The following is a 22,762-nucleotide window of genomic DNA, read 5'->3' as shown; positions in this document are numbered from 1 at the left end:
ACACCAGTGGGCGGGAGGAAAGCAGGTCCCCCTGTGAGACACCAGCGGGTGCGAGAAAAGCAGGGTCCCCTGTGAGACACCAGCGGGCGGGAGGAAAGCAGGGTCCCCCTGTGAGACACCAGAGAAAGCAGGGCCCCCTGTGAGACACCAGCGGGCGGGAGGAAAGCAGGTCCCCCTGTGAGACACCAGCGGGCGGGAGGAAAGCAGGTCCCCCTGTGAGACACCAGCGGGTGCGAGAAAAGCAGGGTCCCCCTGTGAGACACCAGCGGGTGCGAGAAAAGCAGGGTCCCCTGTGAGACACCAGTGGGCGGGAGGAAAGCAGGGTCCCCTGTGAGACACCAGCGGGCGGGAGGAAAGCAGGTCCCCCTGTGAGACACCAGCAGGCGGGAAGAAAGCAGGGTCCCCTGTGAGACACCAGCAGGCGGGAAGAAAGCAGGGTCCCCTGTGAGACACCAGCGGTTGGGAGGAAAGCAGGGTCCCCCTGTGAGACACCAGAGAAAGCAGGGTCCCCCTGTGAGACACCAGCGGGCGGGAGGAAGGCAGGGTCCCCTGTGAGACACCAGCGGGCGGGAGGAAAGCAGGGTCCCCTGTGAGACACCAGCGGGCGGGAGGAAAGCAGGGTCCCCTGTGAGACACCAGCGGGCGGGAGGAAAGCAGGGTCCCCTGTGAGACACCAGCGGGCGGGAGGAAAGCAGGGTCCCCTGTGAGACACCAGCGGGCGGGAGGAAAGCAGGGTCCCCTGTGAGACACCAGCGGGCGGGAGGAAAGCAGGGTCCCCTGTGAGAGGGCAGACACTGAACGCTTTGTTGCGACTCGGCTTGGTTACAGATGGGCTCTTACTTCGGCTCCTCCTTATGTGCAGTTGACCTGAATGCGGACGGCCTCTCTGACCTGCTGGTGGGTGCCCCCATGTTTTCTGAGATCAGGGACGAGGGGCAGGTCACCACCTACATCAACAGAGGAAACGTGAGTACAGGGCTGGGCAGCGTGGGGACGGGGAGAGGGAGAGGGCGTTTGTCCAGCAAGCAGCACCCCTCTGTGCCGTGCACGGGGCCATTACCCAGAGGACATGGAAAAAACATGGTTCCCACCTTCAGGAAGCTCAGAGTTCTATTAATGAAAAATTACGAGCAGTGTTATAGCTGTATTCACACAGGGGTCAGGAGACATCTTAAAGACTGCTGTGTGCGTGCACCCAGGTCTGGTCCTCTTACTTGCTGTGAATGATTTCCATGTAATGTACACATGGTGTGAGGGGGTCCCCATTTCACAGATGAAAAAAGTGGGGCCCAGAGAGGTTAAATAACCTGTGCCAAGTCACACAGCTAGGAAATGGTGGGGCTGGGATTTGAACCCAGGCAGGCTGGCTTCAGGGCTGACACTCTTAGGCTGTAGGTTATGCTGCCTCCCTGGGAGTGTCCCTCAGCCTGGGAAGGGAACTAGAGCCATCTTCTCAGTGGAATCTGGAAGAATCAGTAGGAGCTAGGCAGACAGGCAGGAGGCGAATTGTAAGCACCTGTAAGCACCCTGGAGCCCTGGTGGCACAGTGGGTAAGAGCTATGGCTTCTAACAAAAAGGACGGCAATTCAAATCTACCAGCTGCTCCTTGGAAACCCTATGGGGCAGTTCTACCCTGTCCTATAGGGTTGCTATGAGTTGCAATGGACTCAACGGCAATGGTTTTTTTGTTTGTTTGTTTGTTTGTTTTTGGTAAGCACACTTGCGCTGTGTATTTACTTTTTCTCGTATCTGCTACATCATCTGCCTGGATCCCATAGGTAAATGGGTTTGAGGCTCCTAGTGGTGCTGGGATGCTACTTTGTTCAGCACGGAGGGGCAGGGGGCTTGGGGTGCTGTAATCATGCTACCCCTTGTCCTGCATACTCAGAACCGTTAGGGCCAGAGCTTTAAACAGGGTGTGAGGGGATCAGAAAGACGCCCCTGCATCCCAGCAGCCTGGGCGGGAGAAGGGAAAGCAGCCCACCTAGTCTTTCAGGGTCTAGAAGTCAGAGTGTTCAACCAGAGGGCAATGGTTAAATGCATAAACTCTGGCGCCACCAGACTTCTAACTGATGTGAGAAAATGCTTGTGAGATAATCAGTGAAAAAGCAGGAGAAAAACTGCACATGTCCACCCCCTTTAAAAATCTATAAAATGCATAGAGAATGTGAATAACACCCTGGGTGGTGGGGCTTGGGTAGGTTTTTAGTTTTATCTTTATCCAAATGGTGAAAATGTAATGCTTTCATAATCAGAAAAAAAAAAAAAAATCAGTGTATTTTTAAGCAGTGGCCAAGATCCTAGATATCCCAGTTGAGGTGGGGAAGAGGGGATGGTGTTTAATTAAACGAGGCAGGCAGGTGCCAAAAAGACAGAGAAGTCGTTTAAAGAAGGGCTGGTGAACATTAGAGCCCTGGGCTGTCTTCCATCCTTGCAAACCCACTGAGAAGCTGGATTTAAAACCCAGGAGGGAAGAGGCTTTTTGGTTTTTTTGTTCGTTTGCTTTTGGGGAGATGCACTTTGGCACCTGTGCAGTGACTCTTGGCATCTGACATTCCAGGCAGGGGACAGGGAGGGGCGTGGGGAGAAGGGAGAGGCTGTGAGGCAGATGAGAACAGCAGGCATTCAGCGCCACTGGCCAGTCCAAGGGGCTCCTGCCAGCCTTTATACTTATAGGGGAAGGGAGCATTTGCATGGGTGTTAACTTTTTTGAGGCTACAAGGTGACACACCCAGCTGTGTGTCTAAATCAGGGGGTGGCATTTTGGAAAATATTAATCCCTATGGACCTTCTCTGGGCACATTGTGCCCGTACGCCTCCCTCCCACCCCCACTTCCCCTCAATTTCCTAATTCTGTGTGGTTGCCATGGGTGCCAGACTGTTCTTATTTCAGTTGAGCCTTTTTTTTTTCATCCTGTTTAATTAATGATTCATGGCAGCGTGGAGGAATGGAAAGAATGGAGACTTTGGGGCCCACGGACCTGAGTTTGAATCTCGGTTCTGCCACCTGCTGTCCTGTGTGGTGTGGACACACAGCTTGACCTCAGTGACTCAGTTTTCTCTCCTGTAAAATGGGGAGAGTCGTAAGGTCTCCTTCACGTTGTATGATTTAAGTGAAGAGAGGAGAATACAGTGCCTGGTACATACAAGGCTCCGGCTGCTGGTAGTTTCTCTCCTCCCCCACCACGCCAATAGGAGAAAATCAACGTATGTATTTGTGTTGTGGGGTGAGGGTTTCCCTAATAGCACCACATCCTTACTGTTCCCAAGTTGCATGTTGTCTGCATTTTAGTGAAATAGGTGATTTGGCTATGGCCCAAGCCAAGCTGTCTCCGGGATGGCTCACGGGTGAATGATGGGTCCAGAGTGTTTGTACACTGGGCAGCCTCGACTACTGCCAGACCTCGAAGCCTTGGGTTGCTTTTGAGCATTCTGAGAGTCACATGTAGATGACTTGGAGGTAGAGTGGCTATGCTCAGATGGGTTTACTGCCACCACACACCAGGTACCCTACGCCAGGGACCCTACTCCAGGGACCCTTTCCCTGTGTCGATTGGTGTTTGCTAAGGAAATTCAAACTTGAGGTACACGTGATAACAGGCACAGCCAAGTGTGCCTCCCCGACCCCTGGCCAAGAACTATCCGGTGTTTTGGATTTTTCTGGACCCTGGCTCCATCTCTCGATATTGCTAATACATTCAACCCGTTGCTGTCGAGTCGATTCTGACTTACAGCGACCCTGAAAAACGTCTTTATAAACTTGTACTGAAAGGTACAGGGGGAAAAAAAATAGAAAAATGTATACCCTTTTAAAACAACTTCACGGGAGTGGAGAAATGTCATACCATAAGGAAAGCTGAGAGGACCCTGTTGGTCGGTCAGCTTGTTTTTAGGGCATTATCGCAAGGGGAGGTTTAGTCTTTGGCCAACATGATGTGCTCCTTCCCGCTAAGGCACATTCCAGCTGTTGGGGACCCTCGTGCTTTACAGGCACCAGGGACTCATTTTGCACCAGGAAAGAGAAGTGGCGGGCGGGGGGGCTGAGATTCTACCCAGGTGTTTCCTGCCATTGGGTGCACTTGAGGAGGGCAGCGATCTGAACTCTAGTTTTTTATTGTGTTTTTGGTTTGTTCTGTCTTGTTTTTGTTTTGTTTTCCATTTTTCCTCCATCCTGTTGACTAGGGAGCCCTCGAGGAGCAGGTGGCCCTGACCGGGGACAGCGCCTACAATGCTCACTTTGGGGAAAGCATTGCCAGCCTGGGCGACCTTGACGACGACGGGTTCCCAGGTCAGTGGCTCCCTCCTGGTATGTGCAGCTCCTTGGTGTGTTGGAACCGCCCCACTAAAGAACAGCAGCCTGGTCTCTCATGCTCCTCACAGGGTGCTTCTGGGTTGGCCCGCCAGTGTCAGCCCTGTCAGCATGCTCTGGGGAGAGAGGACAAGCCTCAGAAAAGCTGTTCTCCATCTAGACATTAGGGCTGAGCTCTGAGCCGCTGGAGTTGTTTCTGTGCAGTCCTCTCTAGCCAGCTCACTGCTCTTTGCTACGTGTTTGGGGGGGAAGCGAACCTTGCGCCTGGCCCAGTTGGGACTTCTTCTGGCAGGGAACTTCGAACCAGCTTCCTCTCTCCACAAACTCTTCTTGCTCCTGAGCCTCTGACGTTCCACCACCATGTTGTCTGTGAAATGAACGAGAAGCCAATTATACATTTTCTCCCTTTGTAATGATGGTGTGCTGGGTTGACTTTTGAAGTGGGATGCGTCTGTCTGTCTGTCTGTCTTTGGACAGCAGTATCCTACTCAGCCTTTTTGCTTCTCTCTGGTCTGTGTGATATCCCCTCTCACTGCATGAGCAGTATACGGACATTGGAACTTGTGGGAGCCATATCACCAGTGTTGGGGATGACCAAGGTGGGAGATGGGCTGGGAGGTAGCTCTTGCCTCAGGCCGGATACTCAGGCTCCTTTGACACCCTCAAACTACTGGGCAGAGAGAGCTTCCTTCAGAGAGTGAGGGTCTCCATCTAGAGGTGGTGTGAGTACCATGCTCCTCACCCTTGACTTCTGCAAACACGTGACTTCTGTTAGAAGCAAAGAAAAAACAGTAGGGAAGCTCTGAGCATCGTTCCAGGACATGTCGGTTTGTGAGAATGACATTTATTTTTTGGTGGATCGAATTCCATTCTATAAATTTCCTTTACCCAGGAATTGAGTTGACTTTCTCAGTTATTCGAGAATCATCATCTATGGAATTCACTTCTCTGACGAGACAGATACTAGGGTGGGTGGTTTAGATTTGCATTTCATTTATTGGTTGGGTTGTCGATTTTCCCTGTGAGGAAGAGGTGGAAACTTTTCCAGAACTAAAGCTCTTCTCAGCTTCTCTAATTTTCTTTTGACCCATATTCTTTCTGCTATGAGACCATGTGCCTAATTTAATGATTGAGCGATCAACACCCCAGAAGTTTCTGGTATCGAGGGACTAGGCATGGTAACAGGAATTAGGAAACCACTCTTAAATTTTTCCACGTGGCTTTTCTAACCCACAGCTGTTTTTCTCCTCTCAGATGTGGCCATTGGCGCACCCAAGGAAGATGACTTCGCGGGGGCAGTCTATATCTATCATGGCGATGCCGGTGGGATGGTCCCTCAGTACTCAATGGTAATTGGTGTGAGAGTGACATGGAAGCTGTTGGTCCATCCATTCTTTCTACAAACATGTAACAAACCTTTACTATGTGCTAGGTCCTGGGGGTATGTAGAAGACACGTGGCTCCTGCCTTCAGCCTTCCCACCCTCCAGTGACCAGATACCAACCATTGGTGTTTATTAAACACAGAAACACAGCCAGTGGGATCCTGAGTGTGCTCAGTCTTGCTTCTCCCTACAATGGCAATGTCCAAATTTTTATCACCCAGAGTAGGGCTGTTTGTTTAAGAAGAGTAGGCTTTCTTTCCTTGGCTACTCTTTTGATGTCAACCATCTGTGCTAGGGCAAAGGAGTATGATTTAAAAAATCTAATCTGGAGAGGCAGTGGACCATAAAGGAGAGGTCCTTATCACGGGGCTGCTGTCCCACTTGACATCAAACAGAGGTGCTTGTCAGAGCTCTGGCTTTGCGACCCAGTCTAGGGAACATGGAAGTGGTGAGTTCTGTTTTTTTGCCATATCAGCTTGGTGTTCAATCTTGCTGATGGTGTCAAGCCTTGCCCATGGGAAAAAAGGAAGTCACACTCTCGAAAGAAACATATGATCAGCATATTTGTGGACGTCTCTGTCTAGAGTGGAACAGGCCCATGTCTTTCTCCTAATGGGTCTGTGACAAAGAGGTGGCCGAGCACAAACGGAGAAATTCTCAGTCGGGAAATATTTACTTATTGAACACTTACTGTGTGCTAATCACTTCCTATTCGTGTTTATAGTTCTTGTCACAAAGACGCTTGCTGAAACACAAGCTCCTTGTCTTGACTATTGCTAAGGAAACAAAACTTTTAACTAAGCCTCTTTTTCGGCTATAAAATGAAATAGTAGTAAAGGATCAAACCCTGTTCGTCGTATACCAAAGCCTCTGGGTAAGATAAAAGACTCGGTTTACAAGTTAATTTTCGGAGGCAGTGTGTAAACTTAAGTACACTCTGTACACTCCTATTTTGTTCTTCGCTGCAGCAGATGTCACTTAGCTAATTAAAGGTTGAGGGCTGCTTGGTTGGTTGGTTGCCAGGGGAGCTTTGGGTTCCATCACTCTGGGTACCTCCTGCGGGGCTCAGCGTCCAGCCTACAAGATGCAGATGCTTAAGGAGCTGCTGGCCAAGCTTCTTGAGGGTTTACTGTGCCCCTTTTTCATACCGTGGATCCTCACAGCCCTCATGTCAGAGGGGCACATTTATCACCTCTCTTTTATCTATGAGGTGAACGTGGCACACCAAAAACCGAACCCGTTGCTGTCAAGTTAATTCCGACTCTCAGCGATCCTGTAGGACAGGGTAGAGCTGCCCCACAGGGTTTCCAGGGAGAGGCTGGTAGGTTTGAACTGCTGCCCTCTTGGTTAGCAGCCAAGCTGTTACCTACTCAGGAGGGGTATTTGGCCCAAGGTCAGCAGCTGGTGAGTGGCAATGTGGGCGTTGAGACTCTGGCGATCTGACCCCCAGACCTTTTATCGTCACCACCATCCTCAGCTCCACGATGGAAAAAAGAACACCTGATGAATCTCAGTGGGAAAACTTAGAGGGAAACATGTAAACTTGGTGGTTCAGTGGTAGAATTCATGCCTTCTGTGCGGGAGACCCAGGTTCGATTCCCAGCCAATGCATTTCATGTGCAGCCACCACCCGTCTGTCTGTGGAGGCTCTGATGCTGAACAGGTTTCAGTGGGACTTCCAGACTAAGACTAGGAAGAAAGGCCTGGCAACCTACTTCCAAAAATCAGCCAGTGAAAACCTTTGGCTTACAACCATCTGATCCACAACCGATCACAGGGATGGCACAGGACTGGAAAGGCAGGCTTTCGTCCCATTGTGTACCAGCTAACAACAACAATAACAAATGTGAACTTATTTCATCACGAGCATACTCCGAGGGGTGTTTATTGACATTAGAAATAAATAATAAAGATAAACAACAATGGGAGTAATAAACTCCTAGGTCATTCATCTGTGGCAGGAGGAGGCAGCTTTGGTCACAGTTTGGGGGCACAGCCGTGTCACAAGAGATGCCCTGTTCTGGGTCAGGGACAGTGTTCCCAGTGCGGCAAGCTGCAAACCGTTCAGAGAGCTGTTCAGAGAGCTGGTCCCCAGGCAGCATGACCAGGGTCATCTTCTGTACATCCTCCTGGAAGCTTTTTCCTGGACCTGGGAAGCTGATCACAGAGAGGCAGCCTGCGAGGGGCAGTTTCCCTCCTCCTCAGGACCTCCAGTGTTTTGTTTTGTTGCTGGGTGGAATCCCTGCAGAGAACTGAAGTATAAATTTTGTGGTTAGTGTGGAGCGTCCGTAGTAGGAAGCAAGGTTCTGCAGCTGGAACCGTCCTGCCTTCGTCAGCACGCAGGCTGGCACGCATGCGTCCACAAAGAGAAGTAGTTTTGTGCTCTTAAAATGAAAAGAAAACCACCAACACAAAAGCCTGAAACAGCTATGATTATCCTCCCCTGAGCTGCTAATATGTGATAAGGTCAGTGATTTAGAAAAGAACCCTTTAAATTCTTCAGGACCCAGGTCCTGGGACAGAGCGGGCATTGTGTGTGAACTGGAGGGAGAAATTTCTAGTTCCAGAAGAAATCTCTGAACAGCCCAGTTGCTTTTCTTTGGCCCAGATTGGTATTATTTCTGCTGGATAAATAATGAGATGAGGGCTTCGACATCTTCCACCTTAGTCTTTAACTCTTTCCTCTTTCTTGCGTTCACCGTGAAAAGTGTTGAGTTTAAGATGTTTGTGTGCCTTTCTCAATTGGAAAGCCCCTGGGCATGTCTTGGCGGCCCCTGTGATCTTTCCTCTGCCACACGGACCCTACATATAAACCTGGTCAGGCGGAGGCTTTCCAAGGCTCCTGGTTTTCATTAGGGTTATTAGCACTAAGCAGACTTATCTTCCTGGCTTTATAGCATAATGACCTGCAGATGTCTGTGGGATAGCTCAAGCCTGCCTCGCCACCCCCAAATGGACCACCCCTTCACTCTACCCCCCTTGTCCCAGCCACAGCAACGCTGAGAAGTACAGTCCCAGGGCAAACTGCCGCTGCGTCCTTGGACTTCAGAGCAGCCACGGTCTACTTCAGAGCATGGTTTTGAAGAAAATAGGCAGACACACATACATGTTTGTTTAGTGGAGCCGTGTGGGATGCGGGGCACCGCCTGTTAGCAAGAAACGTTTCTTCAGTGTTTCTTACAGTGTTCCCAGTACTGCTTTGATGCCCGGCACGTTTCCTGTTGGAAGGCTTAATTGAAAATGGCAAGCAGCCCTCTCAGATCGTTTCTGGGAGGGCCATTTACTGTTACGGGCTTTGGGGGTAGGGAGTATGGCTGTAGCGTCCCCCACTGTGGATCCTATGGAAACTCCCCCTCTCCACACTCGTGATTTCTCTCCAGGATACTCAGTAAGGAAAAGGATAAGGAAAGAAAGGCCAAAGTTCGCCCTTGATATCTGTTAATCCTGGTTTTGACGTAGGAAAACAAAGCATCTCTCTAGGCCTCCACGTTGAGGGCGTCAGGAGGTAAATCTCCCCGGGAATTCCGTAAAGATAAAGGGACGAGGGAACAGGTCAGCTACCGGAAGATGGGACTTTTCTGACTCAGGAAGCTGGGGTATCTTCGTGATACCCTGTGTACGTGAATCGGGCCACACAAACGTCAATGCCCAGCCTCAGTGTGAGGCCGGCTGGCTGTACAACAAATATTTTTGAACCATTCCAGCATGTATTGATGTGTTGAACTTAATGGTGAACAAAAAGTAAACACCAATGCTGGTACACCCCACGGGAGGAGGCTGTGAACTCGGACTGGTTGGTTGAGGTTGCGTTTTAAGAAGGAAGGCTGACCATCAGATTTCTGTTTATCTCCTAGAGTTTATAAAAGGTTAAGGACCAGGGAGTTGTAGATTTACTAGGAAAAGGTATTTAACCTTGTTTTCGATCAGCTGCTAACCTAAAGATTTGTGGTTCGAACCCATCCAGTGACCCCGTGGAAGAAAGACCTGGTCAGCTGCTTCCATAAAGGTTCCTGCCAAGAAAACCCTGGGGAGCAGTTCTCGTCTGTAACACGGGGAGTTGTCATGAGTTGGAACTGACTTGATGGAAATGGGTTTGGGTTTTTTTTTTTCTTTTGGTGAAGCTTACCCATACAAAAAACCAAACCCATTGCCGTGAGGTCGATTCTGACTCATAGTCACCCTATAAGACCAAGTAGAACTGCCCCACAGAGCTTCCAGGGAGTGCCTGGTGGATTCAAACGGCTGACCTTTTGGTTAGCAGCCGTAGCTCTTAACCCTTACACCACCAGGAGCTTATAAAGTCTCTGGTTGACTTGACTGAGGTGGTTTCCACGTGGCCATATTTTCTAGCTGGAGCCCTGGCGGTGCAGTGGCTGAGAGCTACAGCAAGCTATGGCCGCTAACCAAAAGGCCTTTTTCCAGTTAGATGTCTTAATCACTTGTCCTTCTAGGGGGAGACCCTTTAATGGATGGCTCTTAGGAGAGGTGTGTTAACTATTTGGGTAAAGAGATAAGGCAGGTATGTCCTAGGCTTTTAGATACACCTGTGTAAAAACAACCTTCAGCAGGAATGGAAGTTAAACTTTGTTCATCTTGAACTTCAACATGTCAAAACTTCATCACACTAGTCTAGGTGAGCTTCTCCATTTGCACTGAACTTAGGAAAGTTTTTAAATGGTGCCATTCGGCAAAAGCAAGCAAGAATAAAGGAGTATGTAGTCTTCAACTGTCTGCTGAAGACTGCCCTTATCAAATTAGGACTAAATTTTTTTTCTTTCAATAATTTCAAGACCAGATGACTGAGAGAAAAAAGCTGGGGTAAAATGGCCACAGGTTTTTATTTGTGTCTCTGGTCCCTTCCAGTGACTCAGTTTCCCTATGATCTGTTTTAGAAACTGTCTGGGCAGAAGATAAACCCGGTACTGCGGATGTTTGGTCAGTCCATATCAGGAGGCATTGATATGGATGGAAATGGCTATCCCGGTAAGCTCTTTCTCTTGTCTTTCTTTAACGTAACATGAGGTAAACTGAGGTAAATACAGGAGGTGGAATAATCTCTGGCCTGTTTAGTGGTCATTACACCTGTGTGGGGTTAGGTTAATTCATATGCTAGAATGGGAGTTCGATTTTAAGGGAAAAATTATGTTGAAGCTTATTTGGGAGTTTTAAAATGATCTAATGGAGAGAAATGCAAATTAAAACTACGATGAGCTCTCACTCCAACAAGGCTGGCATTAATCCAAAAAACACAAATAATAAATGTTAGAGAGGCTGCAGAGAGATTGGAACTCTTATACACTGCTGGTGGGAATGTAAAATGGTACAACCACTTTGGAAATCTATCTGGCGTTTTCTTAAAAAGTTAGAAATAGAACTACCATACAACCCAGAAATCCCACTCCTCGGAATATACCCTAGAGAAATAAGAGCCTTCACACGAACAGATATATGCACACCCATGTTTATTGCAGCTCTGTTTACAATAGCAAAAAGCTGGAAGCAACCATGGTGTCCGTCAATGGATGAATGGGTAAATAAATTGTGGTATATTTACACAATGGAATACTATGCATCGATAAAGAACAGTGACGAATCTGTGAAACATTTCATAACATGGAGGAACCTGGAAGGCATTATGCTGAGCGAAATTAGTCAGAGGCAAAAGGACAAACATTGTATAAGACCACTAAATAAGATCTTGAGAAATAGTATAAACTGAGAAGAACACATACTTTTGTGGTTACGAGGGAGGGAGGGTGGGAGAGGGTTATTACTGATTAGTTAGTAGATAAGAACTGCTTTAGGTAAAGGGAAGGACAATACTCAATACACAGAAGGTCAGCTCAACTGGACTGGACCAAAAGCAAAGAAGTTTCCGGGATAAAATGAATGCTTCGAAGGTCAGCGGAGCAAGGGCGGGGGTTTGGGGACTATGGCTTAAGGGCACTTCTAAGTCAATTGGCAAAATAATTCTATTATGAAAACATTCTGCATCCCACTTTGAAGTGTGGCATCTGGGGTCTTAAATGCTAACAAGCGGCCATCTAAGATGCATCAATTGGTCTCAACCCACCTGGATCAAAGGAGAATGAAGAACACCAAGGTCACACAGTAACTATGAACCCAAGAGACAGAAAGGGCCACATGAACCAGAGACTTATATCATCTTGAGACCAGAAGAACTAGATGGTGCCCGGCCACAACTGATGACTGCCCTGACAGGGAGCACAACAGAGAACCCCTGAGGGAGCAGGAGATCAGTGGGATGCAGACCCCAAATTATCATAAAAAGACCAGACTTAATGGTCTGACTGAGACTAGAAGAATCCCGGCGGTCATGGTCCCCAAACCTTCTGTTGGCCCAGGACAGGAACCATTCCCGAAGACAACTCATCAGACATGGAAGGGACTGGACAATGGGTTGGAGAGAGATGCTGATGAAGGGTGAGCTACTTGCACCATGTGGACACTTGAGACTGTATTGGCATCTCCTGTCTGGAGGGGAGATAGGAGGGTAGAGAGGGTTAGAAACTGGCAAAATTGTCACGAAAGGAGAGACTGGAAGGGCTGACTCATTAGGAGGAGAGTAAGTGGCAGTATGGAGTAAGGTGTATATAAGCTTATATGTGACAGACTGACTTGATTTGTAAACGTTCACTTAAAGCACAATAAAAATTATTTTAAAAAAATGATCTAATGCGAAGCGTGGAAGCATCAGGAGGTCAGGGTTTTACAGTGATTCTTCCTAATGAAGAAAAAAACATTGTCCACATTTAAAATGTAAGTGTCAGAATAAAATGCAGGAAATTTGGGACACATTTTCCTTGAGATTTAGCCATTTTTAGAGGAGGCTTCTCACTCTTAGTAGGGGAGGGAACAAGGAGCTAAACAACCCCTCCCCGACCCTACCCCCCAGAAAATTATTGAAAGAACAATGTGGAGCAAGAAGAAAACCATGTTCTCTTGCCCAGGGACAAACAGACCTCAGACAGACAAACAGCCTTTTACCATTCAAGGCCGGCTGACTTGTCTTCAGGGTTAATGAATGCCTTGTGGTAGTTGAAGCTGATTGAGTAAAAGCCGATGATTTCAAATTCCGATAGCCGCTTTAGGTCCAGTTGCCCAGGCTGCGGAACAGGGGCTCTTCAGGTATTTGAAGAGGTGGAGCGGGGTGGGGTGAGGAGACAAAGGTAAGAATTTGAGAAAACCCAAAATGAGTATAGAATTCAGAAAAAAAACTTCCCTGAAATTATAGGTCAGCTTTCCTTTGAGAAAATATCTCTTTCTACTTGAAATGCCTTGGGCAGGTCTCAGGAAAAAGAATGCAGTCCTGTACGAGGGCACTGAATCTCGTAGTTTCTTACAGAGAGGAATTTTGATCATCCCTGGTGACTTAACAGAGCCAAGAGAAGGAGTGGGAACAGAAAGGGGTCAGTGCTGGGGGTTTGTCCCAAGATACACCCTCACAGGTCTTTTTAGGTTTGAGAAGGCAGTCCTCCTTGTTCTGGGCAATTCACGGTCATCTCTAAATAATACGTTAGATTAGCACTTTAATACGTGCAGATTGCTTCCATCTGCAATGTACGTCTTACAGCAAACCCCATTTAGAGACAAGGGCGCTGAGAGGAAACAGGGCTGGCCAGAGAAAGACCCCATCATGGCGGGCATGGACCCCGGCTCCCCAGTAGCTTAGCTCCTTCTCCATAAATATACAGTGTCAGTCTGTTGGCTGTTCACGTACACTTCTGAATTTCTTATGTTGGATTTTTCATAAAAGGATTTTAAATTCATCAGATTTTTAAAAAATTTCAAATAGCCAATCAGTTTTAAAGATTATTAAAAAAAAATAATAACACTGAACCAGCACACCTGAGTGCAGACCTTTTCGCAGCACTGTAGTCCAGGCATTTGCTCTTTGCTTTCCCATCATGAGGGCCTCGTACATCGCCCCTTGTTTGGTGAGCTATGGATTCAGATGCTTGATTCTGTAAAGAAGTAATGGGAACCCCAGGACTGAGGGATTTACCTTAGGGAGAAGAAGGGTAGGAGGAAGAATAATCTAGTGTGAAGGGTTTAAGCGTCAGGAGGGTGGAGCTTTCCAGAAATTTCTGTGGCAGAAATGTAGTGAACACTTCCTAAATTAAAGGTATTTAGGAATAAATGTTATATAGTGCCAGTTAACACTTGTGTCCTGCTTTATAGTTTACCAAGTGTTTCCATGAATGTTATCTGATTTAAATATCAGCTTCTGAAGAAGGTTGTTGTTGTGTGCCGTCAAGTCGATTCCGACTTATAGGGATTCTATGAGACAAAGAAGAACTGCCCGTAGGGTTTCCTGGGCTGTAATTTTTACTGGAGTAGGTCACCGGGTCTTTTCTCCCGAGGAGCTGCTGGTGGGTTTGAACCGCTGACCTTTTGGTTAGCAGCTGAGTGCTTAACCGTTGCGCCACCAGGGTTGTTTTTAAAGAAGGCACTGGGGGATAATTACCCCATTTTGCAGACAAGGAAACTGTGAGAGGCTAAGAGACTCTGGGGTCCCACAGGATGAGGGGTGGGTGGTGAGGACTTACAAGCTTTGGTGAACCTAGAGCTTTCCCAGGAGTCATTTAATTCCAGGCACCCCTCCCTAATTCAGCGCTAATAGGTATATAATGTGAGTCACATGTGTGATTTAAAATTTTCTAATAACCACACCAAAAAGCAAAAAAGAAACAGGTGAGATTAATTTTAATAATGTTTTATTTACCTTAATATATCTAAAATACTATCATTTCAGCATGTAGTCAACATAAAAATTATTAATGAGATTAGTTTTTTTTTTTTGGGTACTGGGCCTTTGAGATCCAGCGTGTATTTGACCGTTAAATATACACATAAGGAGCCCTGGTGGCACAGTGATTAAAGCACTCGGCTGCTAACCGAAAGGTCAACGATTTGAACCCACCAGCCACCCCTCTGGAGAAAGATATGGCAGTCAGCTTCCGTAAAAATTTACAGCCTTGGAAACCCTATGGGGCAGTTCTACTCTGTCCTGTAGGGTCGCTATGAGTTGCAATCAACTTGACGGCAACGGGCTTGGTTTGGTTCTATGGCCGCATGTGGCGATCGACTGGCTGCTTTATGGGACAGTGTGGCTGTCGTTCTTACTGAAGCGTTATATAGCCAGAGAATAGCTGGACGCGGGTGAGGACAGGCTCCAGCAAGTCTCTGAATGCTGTGCACGTCTTGTTTTCAGATGTAACCGTTGGAGCCTTCATGTCCGACAGCGTGGTCCTTCTAAGGTGAGATACTTCATTTCTGCTTTGTGGATTACGTGCTTCATGGGGAGGGGTGGAGACCCAGGGGTAGGTGTTTGCCCTTGGTCAGCTCTTCCCTCCCTCTGTCCTGCTTCCTGCAGGCAGGAGGTGCTTAGTAAGTGGGAATGCTATTTTATTTTTTTCAATACCATTCCCCGTCCTCCATCTAAGAGTGTTGGGCCTCAAATGGCTTGCAGATACGAGATGATTGCATCCCTGGGGCTTCCAGGCAGGGTTTGGGGTGGTCTGAGCCCTAGAGGTTGTCACTTTTGCCCGTGTACAGCCCCTTTCTTTAATGTTCTATGCAAATATCATCATCCTTTGTTGGTGGCACAGTGGTTAAGAGCTTGCCTGCTAACCAAAAGGTCAGCAGTTCGAATCTACCAGCTGTTCCTTAGAGACCTTACGGGGCAGTTCCGCTCTGACCTATAGGGTCGCTATGAGTTGGAATCCACTTGATGGCAACGGATTTGGGTTTGATTTGGTGGTTGCTGTAACACTAAAGGGGCTGGGAAATACCGTTCTACTAGTTTCTCCTGTCCCTACACCCTGCATCCTCACCTCATCAGTCCCCAAGCACTGCCCCAGCGGTGCCCCAGCCTGGGTTTACCCAACACCCCATGTACGTAGAGCTTCTCTCCGTGCCCCAGCGGCAGCAGAGGTGATGAAGGTGAGCTCAAGCCCAGGGCTTGTTGAGGTCCGTGCAGCCTGGATTCTCTTCTCCGAAGGCCACGGGGCTCACCATCACCGCCCGTGAACCACCTCCAAGTCTGCCTGTCCGTCTGAGTCAGAGGAGGCAGGATTACACTTGGGAGTGGGAGCCGGCTCCTAGGTTTTGTTAATGAGCTGACAGCAGAATGTTCTAAAATAGAATTGTAGGGTCTTAAAGCTGGAAGGGACCCCGAGGCGTCTACTACCACACCCCAGATTCTTCTCATTCAGCAGTGCCTCCTCCTGGGTCGCCGCCGTAGGGCCACACAGCTACTTCTTGGACGAGGTGTCCCTGTGCATGGGGGTGTAACAACTTCCGGAGAACTCTAAATATGACATTAAATTGTTGAAGGGGGAGAGCAGCCCTGAGGCTAAGGGTGTGAGCTCCAGGTCACATGGCCCGGGTTCAAACCGCAACCGCGCCTTTACGAGGCCAGCTTCCTGGGCAGGTCCCTTAACGTGCTTCTAGGTTCTCATCTGTTAAACAGGGTATTCATAGTTCTTACCTCATCGGGTTCTTCTGAGAACTAAATTACTTAATTCATACAAAATGCTTAGAACAGTGCCTGTTTCATATGCTTAGTAAATGTCAGCAATTCTTACATAAATTGGGTTAAACTTGCCTCCCTAAAATTCTGCTTCGAGACCCCGGGTAGTGCTACCAGTCAACATACTTACCCGCTAACTGAGAGGTTGGAGGTTTGAGTCTACCCAGAGGCACCTTGGAAAAAAGACCTGGAGATCTATTTCTAAAACATGGGCCGTTGAAAACCCTGCGGTGCACAGTTCTGCCCTGACGCAAGTGGGGTTGCCGTGAGTTGGTGTCATCTTGATGGCAGCTGGTAAGATTGTGTTCCGTGGTCCTGCATCATTGACCCAGCGGCTTCGCCGTATCTGAAGGCAGCAATTGTGTCCCCCAGGTGGCAGCTTGGCTAAGATAAAACCCCCCAACCAACAAAACAGCCAACCCGTGGCCGTCGAGTTGATTCTGACTCATAGCGACCCTATAGAAAGAGTAGAACTGCCCCATAGGGTTTCCAAGGTGCAGCTGGTAGATTCGAACTGCCAACCTTTTTGTTAGCAGCTGAGCATTTAACCACCACTCCACCTCTCTAGTTCCTTTAATTATCCCCCCATGTGACTGGATTTTTACTTCCCTTACCTTCCTTCTCCCTCTGGGTTGAGTTTTCCTCTTGAGTAAAACAACTTTTCTTGGCTCCCAAAGCCTGAGATTAGACTTGCGAAGCTGGCAGCCTCGTCACTGCCTTCGTACTGTAGTTTTTCTCTCTGCACCATCCCAGGTACGTCGCTCTGATTTGTCAGGATTCCTCTCGAATAAAACACACTCTTTGGCTTCATGTGCTTGAAAATAGGCCCTCTGAAAGCCGGCAGCACTTGGCTTAAGGCACATCGTGTAGAATCTGGCTTCTCTTAATTCGTATGTGTTACAACTTCCGGCTGTGAGCTCCAACCCAAGGGGGCATTCCTTTTTCTCTCCCTTGAGGTGGGGCACGGCCTTCTCCGGAAGTTTGCTCGTGTTGCTGTTGGTTGCTGCCAAGTCAGTTCAACTCACGGAGACCCCACGTGCGGCAGAGCAGGACTGTGCGCCCTCGGGGTTTCAGCGGCTGTTTTTCAGAAGCAGGTTGCCAGGGCTAGCTTCTGACGCACCTCCGGGTGCCCTCAGATCTCTGACTTTCTGGTTAGCAGGTGAGCATGTTAACATTAGCGCCACCCGCGTATGGGTGTAAATGTAAAGTGAGGCAGCTAAAACCGTGGATGGGAGGCCCCAGACCCAAGCCTGGGTGGAGGGTTGGCTCTGAGGAGTGGGCATGAGCAGGCACAGGTGTAAAGCCCTTCGAGGAGAATGCCAAGGAGAGCAGGTGTGGAGAGAAGAGGGCCTCAGAGGGGAGTCTGGGGGCACAGGCAGGCACAAGCTGGTCAGCAGAAAGCTGAGAAGTGCAGTCAGGGCAGGAAAGCACAGGGGAGTGTGTAGGGACCCCAGTAACCCATGTCATCATTTATTCGGCTAATACAGATTTACCTGTTCAGGTGTGGCCAAGTGTTAGATCTTGGGGATACAGCGAAGAATGTGACAGACCTCATCCCTGATTTATATTCTAGCCAAATTACAAAAAACCAAACCCGTTGCCGTGGAGTTGATTCTGACTCATGGCAATCCTGTGTATGGGGGGTAGAACTGCTCTATCGGATTGTCTAGGCTGTAATCTTTATGGGAGCAGATTGCCAGGCCTCTCTCCTGCAGTGCTGTTGCGTGAGTTCAAACCTCCAGCCTTCAGATTAGCAGCTGATCGCAAACTGCCTGCATCGCCCCATTAAAGCTCATTGCCATCAAGTTGATTTTGACTCATAGCGACCCCGTAGAACTGCCTCATGGGGTTCCCAAGGAGCGGCTGGTGGATTTGTATTGGAGACCTTTTCGGTTGGCAGCTGAACTGTTAACCACTGTGCCTTCAGCCAGGGAGAGATACACAAGTAAATAATAAAATAACTAATGTTTGTTACGTGCCTGTGATATATGCTAGGCACTGGGTAGGCACTTTATGGGTAGTAACTCTTGTTTTGTTGTTCTTTTCCTTTTGTGTTGAGGTATGTAATTTACAGACAACAAAATGCCCCAATTTAAGTGTGGTCTGATGGATTTTGACCAGGTGTACACCTGGGTGACCACCACTCCCATCAAGATAAAGAGCGTTTCTCTCACCCTGGGAAGTTTCTAGTTTACCCCTCTCTCTCCATAGGCAACCACAATTCCATTTTCTACCACTCTGGGTCAGCTTTCCTGTTCTAGGATTTCACATAAATGTGGGCTCTTTTGTTTCTGGCTGCTTTCACTTGATAGAGCGTTTCTGAGAAGCACCCATCTTGTGTGTTTTCTGTGATTGCTGAGTGAAATTCCGTTTACTGAATGTAGCGGTGTTTGTTCATCCCTTGTTGATGGAACAAATATTAACCCTTCGTCTTCTTAGCAACTCTGTGACGTAGGCGTTTTTATGATGATTTTGTTGTCAGTTGCTGTCGAGTTGATGCTGACTCGTGGCAGCCCCAGGTGTGCAGGGTAGAACTGCTCGGCAGGGTTTACTCGGCTGTGATCTTTCAGAAGCAGATTGCCAGGCCTGTCTTCCGAGGCGCCTCCGGGTGGGTTCAGATCGCCAGCCTTTCGGTGGTTTAGGACTTAAGCATTTGCACCACCCAGGGGCTTTATTATTATTATTAACCCCGTTTTATGAAAAAGGAAGGCAGGTCATGTACATTTTTTTCTAAAAAGTAGGCAGCCCCAGATTGTGATAAATGCCATGAGGACATGAAAGCGGGGTGGCGTGGTCGAGGGCGGTGTGTCAGGTGCAGCAGAGAGGGCCGAGCAGGCTGAGGCCTGAGCCTTCTCCTCTGGCGTTGGCAGTGAGGGTCAGTGGTGCCGTTGGATGCGGCAACTCTAACGAAGTGATGGGGCCAGAGCCAGAGGACTGTGGGTGGATGAGAAGGAGAAGCAAGAAAACAGACCGCGAATCTTGACTGCCTTTCCCAAAGCTTGGCGGCAGAGGAGCAAATGGGATCGGCAGATGGTTCAGGGAAGGTGCTTTAGGGACAGGGCTCCTGGACCAGCAGTTAGGCTGAGAGGAAGGAGGGGAGCAGCTGGAGAGACAGGTGGAGGAGGGGTGGGGGTGGAGGGGTGGCATCTGGAGCACCGACTAGGGCTGTGCGCAGGCCTCCTCTTCTGAGCCAGCTCCCGAGGGGAGAGGCGATGCTGGGGGTGACGCTTCTCATCCCTCCCAGGAGAGTAAGGGACTTGGGAGAGGGGAGAAGGTTTCAGAGGTGAGCTGTGGACCCTCAGGGAGGGATTACCGAGCAGGTCTGTAGGGCCCGACAGGCTGGACATCTGTAGTGACATTAGACAATGAGGCGCTGAGATGCAGCTGAACACCCTTCAGTTGATCAAGCAGAGTAGGAGCCCAGTCGAGCCGTAGCTGAGAGGCAGACTAGTTAGTGTGTTATCTCAGGGGTTGGGTGGGATCAGAAGACGAGGCTAGGGGACAATGCATGTGTGTACACACACACACGCACACATACATACACACTGTGGCTTGTTCTTCTAAGTGTCTTTAGGAAGAGAGCCCAGAATGTGTGGGTTAGGAATGCTTTGGGCTGCAGCTAAGAGCCAGTCTTACCACAAGCGGCTTTAAATGATAAAGACATTAACTAGCTCCCTGGAGGTAGATGGCCCCAGAGACTGTTTGGTGGCTTACCAGAGTCACCAAGGGTAGAGGCTATTTTCACCTGTCCGTGGGACTCTGGCCTGTAGGCAGCACTCACCTTGCAAATGGCCAAGATAATCTGAGAAACTGCACGTCAAAATGCGTCTTCTGGTTTTGTTATTTACCTGGAAGTGAAATGTCAGGGTTTAAACAGCCAGAGAGCTGTCCAAAAGAAGTATACCACCAGCTTAAAAGGAAAAAAAAAAAGTCTTAAAAGCATTTGAGGTCCTGTTCTTGGATGGCCTCGTGCTTATCTCAGAGGCTGGCATGCTTGCAGGTGGGGCTGTGTGAACTCAGGCATGTGGGCGGCCCCAGCTCTGCCCTCAGGAAGCTTGCTGCTCTCGGATTAGCTCAGGAGGGCAGGCCCTGGGCTCAGGTGATTGGCGATGGATTGCTGGTGCTATGCCACGGAAGGTCAGAGGAAGTGATCAGAGAGGCCGATGAAAGATTCCTGGGCTTTTCCCAGTCCAAAAACAATACTTGGAGTTGAAACAAAAAGGTTTAAGGGAACTGACCTGATGGATGTTGGAGAAAGACGTGCCCATGAGGGTCCCTGTCGGCCGTTTCAAAGGATTCTGTTTTAACAGCCTTCACTGAGGTCGTTTTGTGTGGACTGCTCACTTGTGTTTCCTGCTCTACCCATCTTCTTCAAAGCTCTCCTGTGAGGGGAAACACTGGGCGTCCTCCCCAGTGAGGTGGCCCCAGGGATAATGTGATAGGCTGGGCTTCTGGATGACCAGGCAGGTCATGGACTGGGTAGGGGGGGTTCTCACAGGGTGAAGTGGGTGATGGGTGGCACAGAGACCACTGCCTTGGTGGCTCTTTTGGCCATCCAGTGCTGCTATGACAGAAATACCACAAATGGATGGCATTAACAAATTTATTCTCTCACAGCCTAGGAGGCTAGATGTCTGAATTCAGGGTACCAGCTCCAGGGGAAGGCTTTCTCTCTCTGTTGGTTCTAGGGGAAGGTCCTTGTCATCAGTCTTGCCCTGGTCTAGGAGCTTCTCAGCGCCGGGACTCTGAGTCTAAAGGACGCGATCTGTTCCCAGCACTTCTTTCTTGATGGCATGAGGTCCCTATCGCTCTGCTCACTTCTCTTTCTTATATTTCAAGAGAGGTTGACTCAAGGTACAACCTAATCCTGTAGATGGGTCCTGCCTCATTAAGATTACTGCCTCTAATCCTGCCTCATTAACATCTTAGAGGTCAGGATTTAACAACGTTTAGGATAATCATATCAGATTACAAAATGGTGAACAACCGCACAATACAGGGAATCATGGCCTAGCCAGGTTAACACACACTTTGGGGGGACACAGCTCAATCCGTAACAGTACCCATGTCTGTGAAACTTGGGATGCTTCTGTGGTTTTCAGTCTTCAGGACTGGACTAAAGTGCACTCATTTAGCAAAGGTTTTTGACCATCCATTATCCTGGGATTCTCAGGATGAATTAGCCGGGATCCCAGCTCTTGAAGGGACTGCGGGCTGGTGGAGCAGATTTGGAAATAGCCAATTTCTATTCACCTTAGTAAGTGGAGTCAGAGGTGTGGGTACAGGGCGGGGTCACTGAAGAAGGACATCCAACTAGAGGGGTAGCGTTAGGGAAGGCGTTCTCGGGGGGCTTACAGAGTGTCTGTTAGCATCTGCACCATCACATTGACCAGGCATAGGCCACCCACTTTCTAAGTTATTTCTGGCATCTTCTAAGGCGATCCCAGAAGAAAATGGAAAGGAAAGACCAGGGTATTGGGTTTCCTTTGGGCACTGCTGTCGGACTTTCGCTCGGCGTACAGCTGGGTTTGCTGAGTCCCACATTCCCTTGTACTTTTCACAGCTGCTCCAAAACCCTGTCCCCCAGCAGCGGTGGAGTAGTGACATCACCTGGCCCTGTCTGTGCTGCATGTCCCCTCACTTCCTCTTTCACAAGGTTTTCCTTAATGCTTTCTTCTCTTGGAGTTGGCATCTGTCATCGTTCCCATCTGCCCTGTCACCCTGGGGGTTCTTTGTGGGAGCAGTGTACACAGTGAAGTCATTGTGCTCAGGCTGCTGGTGCCCGTTAATCTGGTTATGTCACCCCAGTGGCGTGAAGGCCAGGGACCCTTAGAGGTAAAAGAGTCTCTTTGTGAGGTCAGGGGGAGAAGGTTAAGCCACAGCTAGGTGAAACTTGCCTGAGCAGATGTTTGCAGTGAGAGCAGAATGGTGGGATTCACTCTCCGCTCTTGTTGGACACCCCAGGGGAGTCCATGGAAAGCATTGCTCTTCATTTTGTCTGTCCATCAAGCACTGGGGGACAGCCCAGGTCAGTGACCAGTGTGTGGCTCTTCATTGAGTTTTTTTTGGTCCTGAGGCTAGGCAGGTTGATTTCTTTGGCTGTGAAGTGCTTTGCTGTTATCAGCCGAAAGAAACTCCATTCATCAAGAGTCTCCGGGTGGTACAATTAATGTACTCAGCTGCTAACCAAACGGTTGGCGATTTGAGTCCACCCAGAGGTGCCGTGGGAGAAAGGACTGGCAGCCTACTTTTGAAAAATCAGCCATTGGAAACCCTATGGAGCACAGTTTTACTCTGACATGCATGGGGTCACCATGAGTTGGAATCAACTCAATGGCAGTTTATTTTTGGTTCCATTAATCAAGTTCTTTTAAAAAACGTCTAATGAACTGTAGAGGGTCAGTGAGGGGGGGGTGTTTGACCTGTTGAATGGAACTGGGACTTTGCAGTTGCTGCTGACGACGGCGGTATATGCTTCGGGGGAGTCTCTGAATATGCGTCGACTCCTTGAATC

General features: G+C 48.8%; 1 protein-coding gene across 1 annotated transcript in view; it reads left to right on the top strand.

The window, feature by feature from the left end:
* The window catches only part of ITGA9 (integrin subunit alpha 9), a 393,719-nt gene that overhangs the window by 69,128 nt on the left and 301,829 nt on the right, over nt 1–22,762 (top strand). The window contains exons 9-13 of the mRNA XM_049870897.1: nt 829–966; nt 4,183–4,288; nt 5,564–5,658; nt 10,586–10,676; nt 14,929–14,974. Coding sequence (XP_049726854.1) covers nt 829–966; nt 4,183–4,288; nt 5,564–5,658; nt 10,586–10,676; nt 14,929–14,974 — 476 coding nt within the window. The remainder of the gene's footprint in view (nt 1–828; nt 967–4,182; nt 4,289–5,563; nt 5,659–10,585; nt 10,677–14,928; nt 14,975–22,762) is intronic.

This window comes from Elephas maximus, chromosome 27 (assembly GCF_024166365.1).
Source record: "Elephas maximus indicus isolate mEleMax1 chromosome 27, mEleMax1 primary haplotype, whole genome shotgun sequence".
Classification (NCBI taxonomy): Eukaryota; Metazoa; Chordata; class Mammalia; order Proboscidea; family Elephantidae; genus Elephas; species Elephas maximus.
Note: the sequence above shows the minus strand (reverse complement) of the source record. Positions and strands in the feature narration are given on the sequence as shown.